Here is a 21,782-nt window from a genome sequence, read left to right as displayed (position 1 = left end):
TCAGCAGAACATGGCCTGCTTAGGGCAGACAGCGGCTGTCAGGCTAGAGAACTCAGAGACACTTCCTCCATATGCAGGGGCCGAAGGTTTCTATTATGGGAGGCTGAACTGGCCTGGGGGAAGTGGGGAAGAAGGTCCCACATAGGGGTTCATCAGCAGTGGTGGTAGAGATGGAAATGAAGCAGTGGATCTCCGAGTGTGGAACAGATGAGCAGCAGGCCAAGTGGGTGAGCTGTGCACAGGAAAGCCAGCGAGACGGCGGAGTCCACAGACCCCCATTCCAGACACCCAGCAAAACTGGAGATAGGCACAGCCCCCGGCAGGAGGAGGGACTGTGGCCCTGCGTGTGACTGTGTAAATGGGGAGGAGTGAGGTGTGAATGATCACACTGAGCACAGCAAGCTCTACCCATTGGGCTTGTGGGGCTCCATCTCCAACCCCAGCCCAGCAGTAGCCCCAGGGCAGCCTGTCCAGGGCTGTTGCCTGAATTCCCTCCATCAGAGACACGCTTCTTCCCTGGCCCTAAAGGCCCTCTGGGAGCCCTCCCTTCCCTGTTCTGAAGCTCCTCCCCATCCTTGCTGGGATTCTGCTCTCAACACCGGCTTCTTCTGTAGCAGGCACCGCCACCTCCTGCCTGCCAATTGCCTTCTCTGAGATACTGCCTAGAAAATTTCCAGAAATGGACCTCCCCAGAACCAGTCCTGATCTGTAGGAGATGAGTCAAGAATGAAGAAGAGCCCCACCTCTCCAGACCCACTCCTCAGTCCGGGCCAGGGCTTGAAATCCCACACATTTCCCCTTCAAAGCAAACAGGCTTACAGCTTTGAGCCTCCTGAACCTGCAAGTCCTCTTGGGGGCAAAGGTGGTATCTTACTTGAAAAGGTCATCAAACAGAAAGGCAGGAAATGTGGGAAGTTTGCTAGATATGGGAACGATGAACATCAAATTCACAAGAGTGGTTTAAAGGCCTCAACCACAGCTATTATAATTCATGTCTTAATTTAAAAACCTGGAAAAAACATGACACAGGGTTAAGATTTAATAAACATGAGAGTACAGATGTTTATTCTCCACTCAAAATAGATGTGTATTTTACTATTGTCTGTTATCAGTCCATCTCAAGTATTTCACAATAAAAAACAATTAAAATAAGCTATTTGTCATTTTACATCCCAGGATGGACAGTATTTTTTTTTTTTTTTTTTTAAGATGGAGTCTCACTCTGGCCCAGGCTGGAGTACAGTGGCATAATCTTGGCTCACTGCAACCTTCGCCTCTGGGGCTCAAGCAATTCTCCTGCCTCAGCCTCCCAAGTAGCTGGGACTACAGGCACGCACCACCATACCTGGTTAATTTCTTTGTATTTTTAGTAGAGACAGGGTTTCGCCATGTTGCCCTAGATGGTCTCAAACTCCTGAGCTCAGACGATCCACCCGCCTTGGCCTCCCAAGTGCTAGGATTACAGGTGTGAGCCACCACACCCAGCCAGTGTTTTATGAGCAGAGATTGGGAAAGATTGGGGAGACCCCAGGGTACTGAGCATTGGAGGAGGAGGAGAGAGAAGCAAGAAGCTCAGAGTGTGGGAGGCTGGAGGTGCTAAAGCTAAACCAGGACCCCTTTTCAGTGGTGCCTAAAACTCCCCCTACCAGACATCAAAGTATCTCATAAAGCTAGAGTCAAACCAGCATGTTGAACCAGTACAAGAATAAAAAAGCAGATTAACTGATAAAACTGCACCCATAAGCAAATTAATGTACAAATGGGAACCTCATATAGGATAAGAATTGTGTTTTAAATTGAGGCAGAGACTCATCAATAAATACACGGTATTGAGGCAACCACCCAGCCATTGAAAAAATAACCTTAGATATCTGCCTTGCACTATTCATGGAAAACACATTCCAAAGTGATTAAAATCTGCGATGCAAATTTTAAACTACATCAAAATTTCAAACTTCTATGTGACAAAAGAAATCACGAACAAATAAAGACAAGTGAGAAGCTACTTGCAAAATGCACAGTCATCCCCCCCTTTATCATTGAGGGATCCAATCCAAGATCCCCTCGTGGATGCCTGAAACTGTGGGTGGTAAAAAGCCCTACATCTGTTTGTGATCCTGTAACAGAGATGTCTGCTCAGTGACTCTGGGCTGGGCAGTGATGGGCAGGTAGAGGATACAGACCGGAAATGCTGGACAAAGGGATGATTCGTGTCCCGGGAGAGACAGCATGAGATTTCATCATACTGCTCGGAATGCCATACAATTTAAAATTTATAAACTGTTTATTTCTGGAATTTTTCATTTAACATTTTTGGACTGCAGTTGACCGCGGGTAACCAAAACTGTGGAAAGCAAAACAGTGGATAAGGGGAGCCTGCTGTGTAGCAAAGAATTAATCACCAGACTATATAAAGACTTCACTTAAATCTAGGCACTGTTCTAAGTCCATTGCACTTACTCTTCATGGCTACTGTGGCACTCTTATCTTCTCTAATTAGCAAACATGGAGACTGAAGCACAGTGTGGTTAAGTAACTCACCCAGGAATACACAGTCAAAAAGTGGCAGAATGAGCAAAGGACAGAAATAGGTATCATTCAAAGAGCCAGGAAAAATGACTGATATTAAACACAATATGTAATCTTGGATTAGACAGAGATCACAGCCAATTTTTTTTTGCTCTAAACAATATTACTGGGAAAACTGCTGAAAGATCTGTAGGTTTAATCACAGCATTCTATCAATGTTCATTTCCTATACTGTATCACGTCCTTGTTCCGAGGAAATACACACTGAAGTGTCAAGGGATACAGGGGCATCATGTCTGGAACTAACTCTCAAATGATTTAGAAAGAAGTTTTATATACAATTATATGTATAAATTATATATATCATAAGATATATTTAGAGAGAGTGTGTGGGTACAAATGTAGTAAGATGTTAATTGCATATGCAAGAATTGTTTGTACTATTATTGTAATTTCTATGTATATTTGAAATTATTTCAAAATGCAAAATTATTTGAAAGGTCATCTTACCCAGGGCTTCTTAACCAAGGGTGGTGTCAGACCACCCAGGGGGGATACTGGGGGTCCACATGCCAGGTCTTCCCCAGTGAATGCACGGGTGGTGGTGGAATGTGACCTCTGTGTGTAAAATCTGCCCCAGGTGGGTGCTGTACAATGCAACCAGGGCTCTCACCGATGCCTTCATTTCCCTGAAGGGGGACTTGAGGCTGAGGGGAAATGGCTTCCTCCCATTCTCGCAGGCCCCAGTCAGAATCCTGCCAGCCTGAAGACCCAGCTTCTCAAAGACAGGAGTGTGCGTGATAGCTTCCTTTATCCTGGGCACATGGGCTTCTTACTGACATGGGGAGGAGAACCAAGACCCAGTGGTGGGACCCAAGGCTGGCGGGCAGCTCATTCTTGATCCAGTGATATTCTGGAAAAGACCTGTGCTAAGAGGGACAGGAAGCTGCTGATGGCTGAGATTTGAGAGAGAGAGAGAGAGAGGCTTTTGCTCCCATCTTTTCAGAAACAAACAACTTTCCTGTTGTAGAGAATGCTTGAGTGATTAGGAGCTTGAGTTCTTGAAGCAGAGAGTCCTGAGTTCAGATCCCAGCTCTGCCACTTACTGTATGACCTTGGGCAAATCGCTTCACCCCCAGGACTAAGTTTCCTCCATCTGTAATAATAATAGATCTACCAATAGCAGAGAGGGTAAATGGATGGCACTTGGAGACAGGTTGCCTGTTTCAAACCCCAGTCTTGCCATGTACTTGCTGTGTGGCCTCAGGAAGCTTAAGTCAACCTCTCTATGCTTCAATTTCCTCCCTTGTAAAATGGTAATAATAACAGCATCTTCATAGAATCATCAAGACTAAATGAGTTAACATGTAAGAAACAATGCAGTCTCCTTTGTTACTTCCTCTTCATCTCCCCAAATTCTTAAGTCAAGGCTCAATCTTTGATTCTCTCCTATAAACTTCCTCATTCCCTGGGCTTAAAACAGCATCCAAATATAAATCTCTAGCTCATTCTCCTCCTCTGAACACCACCATTGTGCATCGGACTGGTGGACCAACATCTCCTCTAAGACGACTAATATTATCTTAAACCTTTCATGCCCAAACGGGACTCATGATCTTTGCCCCCCAAAGCTGCTCTTCTGGGGTCTTGCATAGCGCATTTCTACAAAGTCTATCCTATTTGCTCAGGCTAGAATCTTCAGGGTCAATCACAGTGTCAGCACCTTCCAGGCACACCTAGACTCTGAAGGCATCTCATCACCTCCAGTGACCACATGGCCCCAGTCTCCACTGCCTCTCCCCTGGGGCAAGGAGACAGCTTCCTGGTCTCTGCTTCCTCTCTTGCTGACCCCCCACCATAGCCTATTCTCTACATGGCATTCAAAGGGATCCATTCAACTGTGTGGCATGCCCCACACCAGAGCTTTGCCCTGGCCATTCCCTCTGCCTAACTCTTTCCCAGGTGGCCTCACTCTCACCTCCTTCAAATCCTCCCTCTGTTCCTCCCTCCCACCCTCCATTCCTCCCTCCCTCCCTCCCTTCCTTCCTACCCCCTCCCACTGCCACTCCCTCCTGTTTTCTTTCCTTTTCTCTCTGTTTTGTTGTTGTTGTTGTTGTCTGTTTGTTTTGAGACAGGGTCTCACTCTGTTGCCCAGGCTAGAGTGCAGTGGTGTGATCTCAGCTCACTGCAACCTCCAGGTCCCGGGCTCAGGTGATCCTCCCACCTCAGCCTCCACAGTAGCTGGGACCATAGGTGCGCACCATCACACCCAGCTAATTTTTGTATTTATAGTAGAGACTGTGTTTCACCATGTTGCCCAGGCTGGCCTCGAACTCCTGGGCTCAAGCAATCCACCTGTCTCAGACTTCCAAAGTGCTGGGATTACAGGCGTGAGCCACAGTGCCCAAATCCTCACTCCTAAGTGAGCCTTCCCCACTCACTTCCTGCCTCCCTCATGCATGCATCACCTTCTAACATCCCATTTCCTTCTCCCTCTATTGTCTGTCTTTCCCTGTGAGAAACTGAGACAGAGATCATGGTTGTTCTGTTCTTGACTTTGCCCCCTGAGCCTACAACAGAGCCTGAGTGGATAAATGTTAGCTTTCATTCTATTTATTTTACTACCTAGCAGAAGAAAAGCAAATTTAAATAGTTACGCTTTATGCTAAAAACCACCACCAAACAATGTCTAGGAGATCATTAAAACTTACAGATCATAAAACTTACATGGATGCTAGAAGTACAACTTTATAAAATATTTTTTAAAAAAATGATGCATAAAAATTATATTAGTTGCCATAAAATGATGGAGTTTTTTTTTTCCCCATTTTTCACTTGTCTCAGTTTTTCCAGTTGCTACTTTCATAAAATAAAATGTTATCCTATTAAAAAATAATTGGTGGCCAGGCATGGTGGCTCACACCTGTAATCCCAGCACTTTGGGAGGCCGAGGGGGGTGGATCCCTGAGGCCAGGAGTTCAAGACCAGTCTGGCCAACACGGCGAAACTCTGTCTTTACTAAAAATACAAAAAATTAGCCGGGCATGGTGGCAGGCACCTGTAATCCCAGCTACTCGGGAGGCTGAGGCAGGAGAATCACTTGAACCCGGGAGGCGAATGTTGCAGTGAGCCGAGATCACACCACTGCACTCCAGCCTCAGCAACAAGAGCAAAACTTCGTCTAAAAAAAAAAAAATGGCCAGGTGCAGTGGCTCATGCCTGTAATTCCACCACTTTGGGAGGCCAAGGCGAGTGGATCACAAATCAGGCGTTCGACACCAGCCTGGCCAACATAGTGAAACCCTGTCTCTACGAAAAATACAAAAAATTAGCCAGGCGTGGTGGCACGTGCCTGTAATCCCAGCTACTCAGGAGACTGAGGCAGGAGAATTGCTTGAACCTGGGAGGCAGAGGTTGCAGTGAGCCAAGAGCACACCATTGCACTCCAGCCCCGGCGACAGTGCGAGACTCCATCTCAAAAAGAAAGAAAAAAATAAAATAAAAAGATTGGTAATTCAATTTCGGGCGCAGTGGCTCATGCCTGTAATCCCAGCACTTTAGGAGCCTGAGGCAAGTGGATCACCTGAGGTCAGGAGTTCAAGACCAGCCTGACCAATATGGTGAAACCCCGTCTTTACTAAAAATACAAAAATTAGCTGAGTGTGGTGGCGTGTGCCTGTAGTCCCAGCTACTCGGGAGGCTGAGACAGGAGAGTTGCTTGAACCCAGAAGCAGAGGTTGCAGTGAGCTGAGATCACGCCACTACACTTCAGCCTGGGCAACAGAGTGAGACTCTGTCTCAAAAGAAAAAAAAAGAAAAAGAAAAAGAACTAAGACAATGTGAATTAAAATGACAAGATGTCCCAAAATACTGGTGGTAGTATGGATAACGGAAGATCTTTGGAGAGCAATTCAACAACAGCTATTAAAATTAATTTTACTTCTCAGCATCTAACTGAAGAAACACCGTTATTTGTGCAGAAGGAGGCATGTTCAACAGTATGCGTTGAAGTATCACATATTTCCAGGGGAAAATTTAGAAGTAACCTGAGTGCCCACCATTAAGCAAATGGTTAAATAAATCCATGCTATGGACAACTGGGCAGCCACTAAACAGAACACAGCAGATGTGCAAGCCCAGAAGAATCTCTGGGGCATGTGGGCAGGTGAAAAATGCAAGTTATTGAACAATATATCCACTGGCTGTGATATACGATTTGACAATATTGTATTTCTTCAAGTCATACATATGTCAGGAAAGGCATTAAAAAAGGCAAGGAAATGAACTCACCCATCTGATGGGAGGTAGGAGTAAGGGAGCAGAATGAGGTGGTAGCACAGAAGATTTTATTGGTAATATTTGAATTCTTATGTACCATGATAATGTATGCATAAAGGACTTATATAATTTAAAATAATTTTAGTCCAGGAGAATTTAATTATTAACATTTGAATTCTTGTGTACTATGGGAATGTATGCATAAAGTACTTTATGTATAATTTAGAATATATTTTTTAAATAAGGGGAAAATACCTAATAAATCCCCCATGCCGAACCACCCCGCAGTCCTCCTATAAACTCACTTCTTCTGTTAAGCCTTTCATGGGTGGTCCACCATTGAGCGCTTCCTCCTGTGAGCAAAGATATCAGGGAAAATGAATGTAAGGGCAGAAGGAAACGAAGAGATGGGATTTCTAAAAAAGGGTGAGGGAACAGTGAACAGGGAAGGCAGAATGAAAGGAGAGACGTAAAGGGAAAGAGGAGCAACGCGTTAGGAAAAGCCACTGAGCCGATCTGAACCCTCTCACCCTATCCTATTCACTGCCACTTTGTAAAGTGCACCCCGTTGTAAAGATCACTGCATTTTGGATGAAACACAGGGCTTCCAAGTGCCGGAAAGCATCAAAATAGGGCTACAGGAAGCAATCTTCACTCTCACTGGCTCTTAGTTTGACCTCTTAACAAGAATTTACTGGAAACTATGCCGTCATTAAACGTATCTGCTCTTCATAGGGTCCCTACATGTTATCTTTCCAAGAGACTGGAGCAGGGGCAGCAGGCTATGGAGGGGGGAAAGGAGACAGCCCTGCTCCCACTGTGGCAATCAGAGTGACGCATAGGCTGATGAACACTCCAGGCCCAGGCCCCGCACCTTTGCCTGCTTCTCTAGCAGTGCGGCCTGTACATCAGTATTTCTTACATTGCCTAAGTGAGTTCATGCTCGCCCAGAGTGGCATACTGCTTCCAAGCTTTCTGGTGATCCACCAGATCATCCAGGAACATCACATGTGCCAACATTTTCCCCACTTACAACATCCTAATCTTTTCCCCAGAAGGTTAGTGGTCAACGAGATTTGGAGTCCCAATTTTCTTTCTGCAGGAAATAAATCTATATTAACCACCCAACACCCAATCAGCCACGGCCTGTACAGAGCAGGAAACCACAAGTAGGTGGGGTAGGGATGGGGCTCCAGGGCCCAGGTCAGCCACCACCCAGCAGTGGGGTTTGGCTATGCTCCATCTCTGTGCCTCAGTTTCCCTCCTTTAGAATAGGACTTTAATCCCTCTTCCACCCAAGGATAGAGTGACGGTGGGGACTTCCAATCTATTGGACAGCAGCTGCTCCTGAAACATGGGAGAGGGGTACAATGTAAAATATGGGGGAGAGGTGTGATGTTAAACATAGGGAGGGGTGTGGTGTTAAACATAGGGAGGGGTGTGGTGTTAAACATGGGGGAGGGGTGTGGTGTTAAACATGGGGGAGGGGTGTGGTGTTAAACACAGGAGGGGTGTGGTGTTAAACATGGGGGAGGGGTGTGATGTTAAACACCAGGGGGTGTGGTGTTTAAAAAGGGGGGAGGGGTGTGGTGTTAAACATGGGGAGGGGTGTGGTGTTAAGCATGGGGAGGGGTGTGGTGCTAAATATGGGGAGGGGTGTGGTGTTAAATATGGCATCCAGAAAATTTTGGCAAACTTAAAACACACATTGTCTCAGTTATTCACCTAAGGGACAGGAAAACTGATCTATCTATCCATCTCATCTATCCATTATCTATGTATCATCTATCTGTCCGTCTATCCATCCATCCATCCATCCATCCATCCATCCTTCCTTCCTTTCCTTCCAGTTGTTACTGGGAAGGACGAGAGGAACACACGTGTACAAACATCATGAGATATTTTCTCCCTGAGTGTCAACTGTCATTTCTCAGATCCCAAAAAATGACCTCACCAGCTGAAGAGCAACATTCCTCTCCACTCCCTCAGGTCTTCTCAAGGTTTCCAAGATTCTTAACAAATTTCCTCCCCAGAAACATCAAAACACCACACAGGCAGACAGGAACATTCCCTGAGTGTTTGTTTGTTTGTTTGTTTGTTTATTTGTTTCTTTTTGGCTTCCATTTAAACTAGTCATCAGATTTAAAAAAAAAAAAAGCCAAAGTGCTTTAGCAGAAATATTTCCCATAAAGCTGCGTTAATAGAGAAATTTTTTAAAAAAGTATCTTATGTAGACACAGCTAACCCTGGCCTTCCGGAGAGTTGGCCACAGCCGTCCCTCCTCCAGAGTCGGTGCCCCAGGTGTGTGTGCGGCTGTGGGGAGCGGGGAGGCAGGGGCGCGGTAAGGGCAGGATTGAAACATCCTCCCTTTCTGGCAGCAGGCAGGCCCGCAGGCCCCGGAAACCTGCCAGGTGTCTGCATTCTTCGAGGGAATTCCAGAGCATGAAGAAAGTTTAGAGAATGCATCCAAATGTCATACCCCACAGGTGTTCTCCACACCACACTTTACAGCAGACGTCAGTCTGAAAGCCCCTCCACAGCCTTGCCTTGCCCACCACACAGATGGGGGCATCCAAGTGTGAGTCAGGCCCCACCGATCCTAGGAGCTGGTGCCAGAAGCACAGGGCCCACACTGAAAGCGCTGGGAGGGCCCCTCCTTTCAAAACCATGTCCCTGCTGGCTGCTCTGGGCACAGAAATTCTACCATCAGCCACGCATTCCTCTGGGGTGAAGCTTCGAGGCTTCCTTGGCTCCTCCAGGTAGAGCAAATTTCAGCTGGAGGAACCTTTGGAGGATGCCCTGCTGCAGGCCTGGATGCCACACAGCTGGAGAGGCAGGCAGCCCACAACAGGGGGTACCCAGCCAGCCCATATGTCCGTCCACAGGCCCTGCTCCTGGGGAAGTCAGCTCTAGGGGCTTCCAGGGGACTGCAAAAGTTGGTTCACTTAGTTCTTGCCCTAGACAATCTAAAGAGGTTAATTTCCCTTATAATTTTCCAATCTCTCCTAATCTTCCTCCTCCTTCCACTCCAGATCATGGTACTGTGAGCTGTGCAATAAGCATCGTTTATATCAAAAAAAGGGATTGTGCAAATAAGTGAATGCACCACCAGACGAGACCCTCCATGGAGTCAGCTGTAGACCGCCAGGCCACCCAGCCGCCACCTTGCTCCTGCATCCTCAAGGACTTTTCTCCTGTATCATAGCCACCCTCTCCCATATCCTTTTGTCCTTTCTTGGTCATTTCAAGATCTATGAAGATGGATCAGAGTTTCATGACCTGCTCTCCTCCTGGCCTCTCCCTCTCCCCCACACACTCCCATGCTCACACCCAGCCCTCTCCTGACCCATGACTGCATTCCTCCACCTCTGATTTCAAACACGCCACTCCTGGACACATGCCACGCTCCCAGCATCTTTCTAGCTCGGTCTCTCTGCTACCAGGATTACAACATTTCTTTGGGCGGCCTCCAATCCACTGACCCTACCACCCGTCGGCCTCCACTACCACCTCAGGTACCCACTCCCATCCTGACCTGCTTCAGCATCCAGGTGACTCACCATCATCACTCCCATGCCTCGCTCACCCCTCTCTCCTCTACTGTACTCCCTGGAGAAACCTCCATCCTGGTGAAAGTCATCTTTGTAACTCTGCCTCTGCACCTTCGTGGCTGCAAGTAGCTGGAGAGAAACCACAGCTGTGCTGCAGGAGTTATTTTAGATGCGTGGCCGCATGCCTGCTACTCCCTCCTGTTATTGTGGATGAACCGCTGGGGGCTGGGGATAGGCTAGGGCCCCAGCAATCCCTGACTTGCCCCTGGATTGAACACACAGGTCAATGCTCCTATTTGGACCTTATTTCCCCAAATACCACCACATACCTCTCCCCTTTACAGGTAAACTCCTCAAAACAGTTGTACTATTCTGCTAGTCTCCAGGCCATCTTTTTCTGTTCCTTGAGCTGGCCACAGGCAAGCTTCTGCCTTCACCACTCAGCCAAAACTCCCCCGTCAGGCTCCCCCTGCTCAGTCAGCCATTGTCGGTTCCTCTTACCCGGCCTGGCAGCAGCCTGCAAGGCAGTCTCCCCACCCCACTCCCTCGACGCCCCTCCTGGGCTCCAGCACTCCGCCTGGCCTGGTTCCCTCCTGCCTCACTGGCCTCTTGGCTCACTTCTCCTCACATCCTTTCTTCCTCATGTGGGGCCACTCCAGGGCTCAGGCCTCCCACCTCCCGACGACACAGTCCCCATCATCCCTGTGACTCATCTCCGCAGCTCTCCCTCCTTCACCCTCTGCTCCAGCACCCTGGCCTGCTGGCTGGGCCTGGAATCTTCTTCCAGCCCAGGACTGGCACGGGCTGCTCCTTCTGCCCGGATGTTCCTCTCCGGATATCTCCACTACTCACCCCTCCCTCCCCTCCGTGCCAGCTTCCCTGACTACCCCACTTACAACTGCAAGCCCCTCCTGCTCCTCCTCACTCCCCATTCCATTTTCCAGCTTTACTTTTCCCCATCGCAATGATCACCCACGACTAGAATACACATTCCATGAGGGCAGGGCTTTGTTGCTCAATCCTAGATATGAGTCCTAGAATAGTACCCAGCACAGAACAGAAGCTTGTTAAACACTCGTGGATTGAATAACAAACAAATTATAGGCTTACATTACTTGTGATTTTAGAACCTCAAGGACACTAAAGAAAGCATCACATCTATTTTTTTTTTTCTCCCTCAGGGCTATTTTCTGTCCCCTGCTTCCCAGTGGGGACAGGGCATGGGATTACTGTGGCTTCAGTATTTCCCAGAGTGACTCCTGGTCTGAGTTCCAGGAAAGCCAAAAGTTCGTTCTGGCTTCTAAAAAGCTAGGGGTCCCACCCAAAAAGTGAGCCTGGTAGTTGGACTCAGCCTTTTCCCAAAGCAGGGTGCACCCAGGTAGCTCACCTTCTGATTGTCCCAGGAGTCCTGGGCTTGGAGATGGGATAACACGTACGAGAGGTGGATCCCCAGAACCCTGACTCCAGAGACAGGGGACTGTCCTGTACATGCTTGTGCAGGCAGCACTGACTCTCTGCAGCCTTTGTACTTCTTACCGTCTGACCTTCCAACATTCCCGAGGCAACAGCATAATCCCCATTTGCCAGATAAGAAAACTCAGCCCCACAGATATTGAGGGTTCTGCCGAAGGTCACACAGGCAGCTACAAGCCAATCTGGAACCAGCTCTTGAACAAAAATCTGCTGAGGATTTGTGGTGTTAGGCAAAGATACGCTTGATAGGGTCCCTATCCTGAATGCATTCATGCTTTATTTGGGAGAAGCCAAGACTTTCAAATCTCAGCCCATAACCTTTCAGATGAGTCCATCTCCCCTCCAAGGTTAGGGATGCCACAGACTGAGGCAGGAGGGGGCAGGACCAACCCAGAACACTGGTTAGATTGCCTCATATGTCTAAGTATGTCTGGCATACAGAGCCCTGGTTGAGAAGCCCACAAGACTCATTCCTTTGGCTGCCAACAACTGCTTGTATTTGAAATCAGAGAAAATATCCACAAGTTATAGTTCTTTGTTGGTGTGCATTACGGAGAAGCAAAACCTCCAGACCTTTTCTAGAACATAAGCTTATTGAGGACAGGGAACAGCGTACAGCACATAGTAGGTACTCAAGAGACGTGTGTTCAAAGACTTGTGGGCCTGGCTGGGCCCCAAAGCCTCAATGGATAGGGAGGAGTGGAGGTGGGTCAGAGGGTCTGCGTGCACAGCCAGGGCACCTCCTGCCTGGATCCCAAAGACCACCTGCCGGATTCTGGGTGCTCTGCTGGGTGGGACCATTCGTGCCTTGGCAGTCTAGTGTCAAGCAACTGGATGCTGCCCAGAATTAGAGATCCCTGCATCATCCCCTCTGAATTTGCCAAGCTCCCCTAACCGCAGGCCAGCACTCACCTGGGAGATGTGGGACTGGGTCCTCTCGCTCTCGCCATCACCCTCCGTCTTGTCAGCCAGCAGCCCCTGCACCTGGTACTCCAGCACGTAGCTGTCGATGAAGCGCTCCAGCTCCTCGATCTCCTGGGAGCGGCTGCTCCCCGCCTCTGAGGAGGCTGACGCTGCAGAGGAGTTTTCCATCCTTCCGGCTCAGGAGCCTGGGCCGGGACTGGTGGGAAAGAAGACAGAGAACTCCGTGAGATGCTGCTGGAGGAGACGACGATGCCCACACCTGGGAAACACCCTCTGCTCCTGGAAGCCTCTTCTTATCCTTCATGGCGTTCTGTTCTTCCAACAACCTTGAGAAGTCAGTGGGAGGCTGGCTTGCCCTCAGCATAAACGATGTGCTGTAATTCCCACTGTGTGGGGCAGGAGACAGGCCCAGGGAATGCAGGTCACTTGTCTGATTGGCCAGCACAGGCACTGTGCAGTGTCAGAGTTAGTGTCTACCTAAGCCTTAATCGCTGGGAAAGGTAGAAGATGAACTCGGCCTACAGGCCAAGCCTCACTTCCTGCCTCAGATTTAACAGAATCTACCACAAAGCAGGATGAAAGAAACCACAGAACCAAGATTGAGGGTGCACAATGGGGCCCGAGACACCAACCTCTGAGGGGCTCAGGTCCTCCAAGAAAATGCCTACTTATGAGGAGACTTTCTTTTTGGTCACCCGACTGTCCCCTAAATCAGTTGAAGCCTATAGGCTGTAACTTATAAGCAGGATTTTGCAGCCTTGCTCTGGTGCAGCTACTGGAACACACCTATGATAAGTCTGCAGGAGCGTGACTGGTTTTCACTGGTAGAACGAGAAAGGCTTGCTGCACTGTCCATGCTGCTATGGCCTAGCCACACACACTGCCTGGTCACCCTTACAGGGCCATGACTCACCCCATTGGCCCTCTGGCCCTCTCTCTAGGGCAGCGTGGCAAGATGACCAGCTGCTGCTGGAACACTAGCTAAAGTCCACCATCAGAACTGCAATCTCTGGAGCTGACATGCTCAATCCAGCCCTGCAGGGGCCCAGGTCTGCTGGGACCTCCCCACCACTGCCCTCTCCGCTCCCCTCTCCCTTGCTTTCCCCCGAAGCTCACATGTGACCCACCTGGGAGTGAGGAAAGCTAGAACCTTTCTCACCTCCAGGCCAAGGATCTTTTCCTTCCTGATAGGCTCCAGGCTAGATGGGAAGGGGCTTTAAAGCTTGTGTTGTGCCTCTTTTATTATCTGGAGACCTGTGCTCTCCATGGAAGATCCTGGTCTGCCAGAGAAAACAGTCTGCACATGCTTTTATTATCACAAATAGTAGCACAGCCTTCTATCAAACCACCACCACACGAAAGCACAGAGAAGGCCTGAATCCCGCACACACAGGGCTCTGAAGTCACACAGAGCAGCGTGAATGCTGCTGCCAGTAATAAAGGCGAGGTCCTAGCAGGTTTAATGGAGCATTTGAATTTCAAAACCTTGAACCTGAGAACCTTAACCCTGAGAACTTCTTTGGAACACAGTTATTTGCCAATAATCTAGGGTTTGTTGAGTGTTTAAACTGCAGTGAGTCCAAAGCAGGGCAAGAAATGGTGTGCTGGGTTCCAGAAATGCTGCTGAGAACATGAATGTTGACTCCGCAACACCCTCACTGCCTTCTCCAAGGGTGAGGGAACGGAGAGGAAGAACTTCCCAGGGGAAGGAGAACTGCCCTGCTGCGCACACATCTTCCGCTGCTTTCCCGGCTCGTTTTTAGGCTTTTGGCTGCTGCAAGGGGCTCAACCTCCCTTGGACCTCAGGCCTGCTGCAGGGGGCTCTGAGGTGCTGCAGGGCCTTGCTCTGGGCCTCTGAGCTCAGCGGTCTTGGAGCTGGGTCTGTCCACCCATCCTAGAGGGAGGAATCAGAGGATTGGAGGTTTCAGGCCGAGGTGGTGCCCTTTTCAGAATGAGGAAACCAGATGTGGAGGCAGGGGTGGCAGCAGGTCTGCAGAGAGTCAGCTGTGATTGGTATATGCACATTTGGTGGCAAGGGCCACAGGCAGGGGCATGGGGGACGCTGTCCATTGCCCCTTCCTCCACCTGCCACTCAAAGCCTACAGGTCCTTACACCTCCCCATACCACCAGCACCCACCTTACCCCTCCCGCTCCACGGCTGCCCATGCCTAAGTTATCCCCTGGCTACTCTGCTCCTTGTCCAGGGCATATGGTAGGTGTGGTAGACAGAATTCTAAGACAGTCTTGGGTATACACCCTCTCCCAGTTACTCGCCAGGAGTCTAGATACTCTTGGGAAGGGATTTTGCAGACACAATTAAATCCCGAATTAGTTGACTTTAAGATAAGGAGACTATTCAGGAGGGCCTGACCCAAGCACCAGAACCCATTAAATCTGGGACTAGAGCTCAGAGACAGCAGAAGCCAGAGATCCAAAGCATGAGAAAGACTCAGTGCACTGTTGTTGGCTTGAAGGAGGAGGGACACACGGTAAGGCACGTGGGCAGCCTCTGGTAGTTGACAGCAATCCCTGGTCAACAACTGGCAAGGAAGTGGGCACCTCATTCTACATCTGCAATGAAGTAAATTCACCCGAGAACCAATGAGCTTGGAAGCAGACTTTTCCTCCAGAGCCTCCAGCCAAGAATTCAACTTGGCTAACAACTTGACTTCAGACTCATGAGATGCTGTGCCAGACTTCTGACTTACAGAACTGTGAGATAATGGATGGTATTGTTTTATGCTGCTATTTGTAGTAATCTTTTAGGAAGCAATAGAAAATGAATACAGGATGCTCTTTCCTGCCTCTGTGCTTTTGCTCACACTGAACCCGTCACCTGGAAGCATTTTCTCCTTCCCTCTACCTGCCAAACCTAGAGGTTCTTATATGCACAGAAGGCCAGAGCATTGCCTTGGTTTCATGGCAGGCTACTAAGCAAGATTCACCCAGGGTTGGCTATGGGTATGAATACTGCAATTTCTGCTAAAAGTAGGAATGACGAGTGTCTGCTGTGCCTTTATCATGCCTCAGACACATCAGTACTTGATCTGCCTCCACTCACTTCACCTTCACAGCAACCCTATGGGATCAGCATAATTATGCTACTTAGAAGAGAAAATGGACATTCAGAGAGATTAAGTAACTTGCCCAAGTTCACACAGGAGAACTCCAGGTCTGCACGACTATGCCTATACCCCACTGCCTTCTCTCTATCCCCCTTCCTGGTGGCCTGCTCAGTCCCTCAGGCCACCTCCAAGCTCCCCAATCTATACTGACTCTCCAGGGAGCAGTGAATTCTTCAAGCGCTGCGCATGTGCTTATTCCCCAGCTGGGCACAGGTTCCGGAGAGCTGGCCCCATGCAGGCTCCGTGCCTGGCCCTGGGCAGCTGGCCTCCACTGGATGGGAATTACACTGCTGTTGTCCAGAGAGGGCTCAAAAGGAGTCGCCTGCAGGAGAAGTCAATATGCAAGGCCACGCCCATTATTCCTTGAAGACTTCAGATCTTATCAGGGGCTTCCTGGCACACCTAGCAGGTGCAGTCAGAGAACTGGGTTTTGCAGGAACTCTACACGGAGCCGTTTTCGGGAGGATAGAGTGCCGGGCTCTGCCTGCAGAGGCAGCCTCTGGCCGGCTCTGCAGGGCTCTCCCAAACATGCCCGAGTGTCTCAGGGCTGTGTCAGGGTCCCGTGAGGGAGCCTGGGCACGGTCATCACCCCAAACCCATAATAGTTGCTGAGAAAGGGGACAGGATTGAGACCCATCCCAAACCTGCAGCCTTTTGGTGCCCCAAGGAAGGAAGAGGATGCGCTCTGCAGGTGCCTCTTGTGTCCTCACGTCCTCTCGGCCATTCCTCCTACTCTAGTGTTTGCTACCCAGCCAGATTCATGTGGGGTAGTCCAGCAGCGCCTCACCTCAGCTGCCCCGGGGCCTCCTGCCCAGGCCTCCTCTGCAGTCAGGAGACGCCTGCAGGAAGCCCCTGGCCCCTGGCACCTGCAACCTGGAAGTATGAGGAGCTAGTGCCACATGCAGCTGCCCTCAGTGGGACAAATACTCCCCTCTTCAGTGTCTCAGACAATTCCAGGCATGCTCCACGTGGTCCCTCAGCAACTCCAAGTGGGGTGAGCCCCAGTTGCCCACAGTGGCCGCCAGATCCCTAGCCCCCCTTACTTGCCAGTCCTCCCCACCTTTTCACTCTCTCCCAGGGATTTCAGCTCCTCCAGAAACTCTCATTTTCCAGGGTGAACAGGAGAATACATCACTTCCCTGTTCCACAGTGGAGCCCAGCGAGGGAGTGGGGAGGCCCCTGCTTCAGAAAAGCGGGGAACATGCAAAGCACAAAATTTCTGAGCTTCACTTCAGTCACAAGAGAAGAAGAAGGAGCAGAGAGAGGGAGAGAGCGTGGCCCTCCTCTGCCTGTCCACCTCCACAGCTCTTAGCCTGGAAGTACAGCCAGGTGCTAAGGCCCTGAATTTTTTATTACGGTCAAATATATGCAACATAAAACAGCATTCAGCTGAGTGCAGTGGCTCATGCTTGTAATCCCAGCCCTTTGGGAGGCTGAGACGGGAGGATCACTTGAAGCCAGGAATTTGAGACCAGCCTAGGCAACATAGCAAGATCTTGTCTTTGCAAAAAATTTTTTAAAAATTAGCTGAGCATGGTCACACACACCTGTAGTCCCAGCTACTCAGGAGGCTAAGGCGGGAGGATTGCTTGAGCCCAGGAGTTTGAGGTTACAGTGAGCTATAATTGTGTTGCTGCACTCCAGCCTGGGTGACAGAGTGAGTTTCTGTCTGAAAGCAAAAACAAAATAAAACAACAACAACAAAAACAAACAAACAAAAACCAACCAAACCAAACCAAACAAAACAAACAAATCAAAACCTTATAATCTTAACCATTTTTGAGTACATAATTCAGTGGCTTTAAGTACATTCATAATGTTATGAGCCATCATCACTATCTATTTCCAGAACTTTTTTATCAACCCAAACAGAAACTCTGTGCCCACTAAACAATTAACTCTTCCTCACCTTTCTCTCTAACCCCTGGTAACCACTGTCCTACCTTCTCTCTATGAATCCGCCTATTCTAGGTACCTCCTATAAGAGGAATCATGCAATATTCGTCCTTTTATGACTGATTTATTTCACTTAGCATAACGCTTTCAAGATTTATCCACATTGTAACATGAATGAGAATTTCATGCCCTTTTATGGCTGAATAAGACATCATATCACAATAGTACACTGTATATCTAGACCACATTTTATTTATCCATTCATCCATCGATGGACATTTGGGTTGTTTGCACCTTTTGCTGTTGTGAATAATGCTGCTTTGAACATGAGTGTACAAGGATCCATCTGAGTCCCTGTTTATTCTTTGGGGTATCCACCTAGAAAAGTTCCAACACATTTTTAAGGCAAGAAGATTGTGAAGGAATAGGGTAGAGCTTTCTCTGGCTGGTGGAGACACAGGGCAAGGGATGGTCTCCTCCAGGCTTGTTTTGCTGCCTTCCTGCCTGAGCTTTCTTTGGGGGTTTCAGCCCGGCTCAGTGTCTCATTCCCAGTAGGATCCAGATGGGAAGTCCCCAAACAGCTGGGCTGCAGGCTAAGCTGAGAGAGTCAGCCAGGAATTTATGTTTTAATGATCAGTGAAAGTGAAAAAAGGACGGAACCAGAGGAAGAAGGAAAAGAGGGAAGGTAGAAGAACACAAAAGACATGCCTCTCCCCTCCTCTCCCGGCTCTGCTCTGATTCCCTGCCAGGTGACAGATGAGGAGGAACTAAAAGGCAAGCAGCAGGAGTAGGAAAAATGCTGAGGCCGCACTTTGCTGTAAAGGGCACCAGAAGGGCGGGCAGCCCTGAGCCTACAGCTGGAGGGGAGGGCCAGTGTGGGCACGGCTTTCTGGAGGACACAGAGGGCCCAGGCTGCAGCAGGACCCACCCCGGAGCTCCTTCGCCTGTGCTTCCCAGAGAGGACTGAAGCCACCGAGCTTGGCCACATCTGTGTCTGTCTGGGGAAAAGGATGCGTGCAGGCTGTCTTCCTGGGGCTGCATCTCTGTTGAAAGACCTCATCCAGCCTAGGCTGCCAGCCCAGGGACTCCCCACCTCCTGCTGCAGCCAATCACAGTCTGTGGTCGTCACTACAGCCCAGTAAGCCTGGATATTTTTAAGGACAAAACTGAAAATCACCCATGTTTTTGACAAAAAGTTGCCTCTCTCCATACTGGTGTCCCCTCCCCACCCTAGACCCAATAAACTCCCCTTTCCCTTCCTCCCCTTCCTCCTCATCCCTTGCTGCTCTCAGCCCAGCACTCTGTAGCTTCCTTAGGAAACTAGTGCTCTGGAAGGGGTTTCTGTGAACACCGTGGGGCAGCCTGAGATGATATGGTGCCAGTTTCTCCCTCTAATTCCTGGCCATGTCTGACTTTGAGTCTGACCTTCATAGGCTGGAGGTCTGGAGGAAAAGGTAAGGCTGACATTGGAGAGCACCCACAGGCCAGAGACAATCAGCGGAGCCATCCCAGCCCTCTCAGTATCCTTTCCTGCCCACCCAGTGACAAATGGCATTAGGAGCTATCAATTTAGCCAATCCTTTTAAGAACAGCCAGGCATTAGGGGCATTACTTCCTCCTCCAATCCTCAGGGATGAGTTCAGTGACCTGCAAACCAGATGAGATGCATCTGCTCCAGGGCCTACCAGCACTTCTTAGGGAATCCATCATTTGAGGCCCGCATGGAGGCAGCACTGCACCCCACACTTCATCAGGCTCTTACCTCTCCACCCCCAGCACCCAACTCACTCCAGCAGCACACCCTTGTGACACCCCACCAAGGAAGCCCAGGAAGACCCTGATTTCTGCTTCCTGGCTCATCTTTTGGCTTTTGGCTACTGCAAGTGGTCCAGCCTCCTGTGGATCCCAGGCCTATTGCAGGGGCCCAGGTGGTGCTGCAGGGGGCTTGCTTGGTGATCCTAAGATTAGCAACCAGGGGGCACGCCCAAGATGGCAGAGCAGGAACAGCTCCAGCCTCCAGCTCCCAGCATGAGCAACATAGAAGATGGGTGATTTCTGCATTTTCAACTGAGGTACCGGGTTCATCTCACTGGGGTGTGTCAGACAGTTGGTGCTGGTCCCCAGGTGTACCCTGACCAGCGAGAGCTGAAGCAGGGCGAGGCATCACCTCACCTGGGAAGCACAAGGGGGAAGGGAATTCCTTTCCCTAGCCAAAGGAAATTGAGACACACAACACCTGGAAAATCGGGTAACTCCCACCCTAATACTGCGCTTTACCAAGGGTCTTAGCAAATGGCACACTAGGAGATTATATCCCACACCCGGCCCGGAGTGTCCCACGCCCACGGAGCCTCCCTCATTGCTAGCACAGCAGTCTGAGATCTAACTGCAAGGCGCAGCAAGGCTGGGGGAGGGGCATCGGCCATTGCTGAGGCCTAAGTAGGCAAACGAAGCTGCTGGGAAGCTTGAATTGGGTGGAGCCCACTGCAGCTCAAGGAGGCCTGCCTGCCTTTGTAGACTCCACTTCTGGGGACAGGGCATAGCTAAACAAAAAGCAGCAGAAACCTCTCCAGATGTAAATGTCCCTGTCTGACAGCTTTGAAGAGAGCAGTGGTTCTCCCAGCACGGAGGTTGAGATCTGAGAACAGACAGAGTGCCTGCTCAAGTGGGTCCCTGACCCCTGAGTAGCCTAACTGGGAGACATCCCCCACTAGGTACAGACCGACACCTCACACCTCACATGGCTGGGTACACCCATGAGACAAAGCTTCCAGAGCAAGAATCAGACAGCAACACTTGCTGTTCAGCAATATTCTATCTTCTGCAGCCTCTGCTGCTGATACCCCAGCAAACAGGGTCTGGAGTGGACAACAGACCTACAGCTGAGGGTACTGACTGTTAGAAGGAAAACTAACAAACAGAAAGGACACCCACACCAAAACCCCATCAGTACATCACCATCATCAAAGACTAAAGGCAGATAAAATCACAAAGATGGGGAAAAAGCAGTGCAGAAAAGCTGGAAATTCAAAAAATCAGAGCACATCTCCCCCTCCAAAGGAACGCAGCTCATCGCCAGCAATAGAACAAAGCTGGACGGAGAATGACTTTGACGAGTTGAGAGAAGAAGGCTTCAGTCAATCAAACTTCTCAGAGCTAAAGGAGGAACTACGTAACCAGCACAAAGAAACTAAAAACCTTGAAAAAACAATGGATGAATGGATAACTAGAATAATCAACACAGAGAAGACCTTAAAAGAACTAATAGAGATGAAAACCATGACACAAGAACTATGTGACAAATGCACAAGCTTCAGTAACTGACTCGATCAACTGGAAGAAAGAGTATCAGTGATTGAAGATCAAATGAATGAAATGAAGTGAGAAGTGTAGAGAAAAAAGAGTAAAAAGAAATGAACAAAGCCTCCAAGAAATATGGGATTATGTGAAAAGACCAAATCTATGTCTGATTGGTGTGCCTGAAAGTGACAGGGAAAATGGAACCAAGTTGGAAAACACTCTGCAGGACATCATCCAGGAGAACTTTCCCAACCTAGTAAGGCAGGCCAACATTCAAATTCGGGAAATACAGAAAACGCCACAAAGATACTCCTCGAGAAGAGCAACTCCAAGACACATAATTGTCAGATTCACCAAAGTTGAAATGAAGGAAAAAATGTTAAGGGCAGCCAGAGAGAAAGGTCGGGATACCCACAGAGGGAAGCCCATCAGACTAACAGCAGATCTCTCGGTAGAAACTCTCCAAGCCAGAAGAGAGTGGGGGCCAATATTCAACATTCTTAAAGGAAAGAATTTTCAACCCAGAATTTCATATCCAGCCAAACTAAGTTTCATAAGTGAAGGAGAAATAAAATCATTTACAGACAAGCAAATGCTTAGAGATTTTGTCACCAGTAGGCCTGCCCTACAAGAGATCCTGAAGGAAACACTAAACATGGAAAGGAACAACCGGTACCAGCCATTGCAAAAACATGCCAAAATGTA

General features: G+C 49.1%; 1 protein-coding gene across 7 annotated transcripts in view; it reads right to left on the bottom strand.

Annotated features, from left to right (window-relative positions):
* The window catches only part of CTIF (cap binding complex dependent translation initiation factor), a 333,464-nt gene that overhangs the window by 234,838 nt on the left and 76,844 nt on the right, over positions 1–21,782 (bottom strand). For 4 of the 7 annotated variants that reach the window (XM_009192699.3, XM_021930113.2, XM_021930111.2 and 1 more), the window contains exons 2-3: positions 12,744–12,951; positions 7,113–7,160 (exon numbers count right to left, since the gene is read on the bottom strand). In XM_009192699.3, coding sequence (XP_009190963.2) covers positions 7,113–7,160; positions 12,744–12,923 — 228 coding nt within the window. In that variant the 5' untranslated portion in view covers positions 12,924–12,951. The remainder of the gene's footprint in view (positions 1–7,112; positions 7,161–12,743; positions 12,952–21,782) is intronic. The other 3 variants (XM_017951713.2, XM_017951718.2, XM_017951714.3) reach the window with 1 other exon arrangement.

The sequence above is a fragment of the Papio anubis genome, chromosome 19 (assembly GCF_008728515.1).
Source record: "Papio anubis isolate 15944 chromosome 19, Panubis1.0, whole genome shotgun sequence".
Taxonomy (NCBI): domain Eukaryota; kingdom Metazoa; phylum Chordata; class Mammalia; order Primates; family Cercopithecidae; genus Papio; species Papio anubis.
This window is presented reverse-complemented; position numbering and strand designations above follow the sequence as displayed.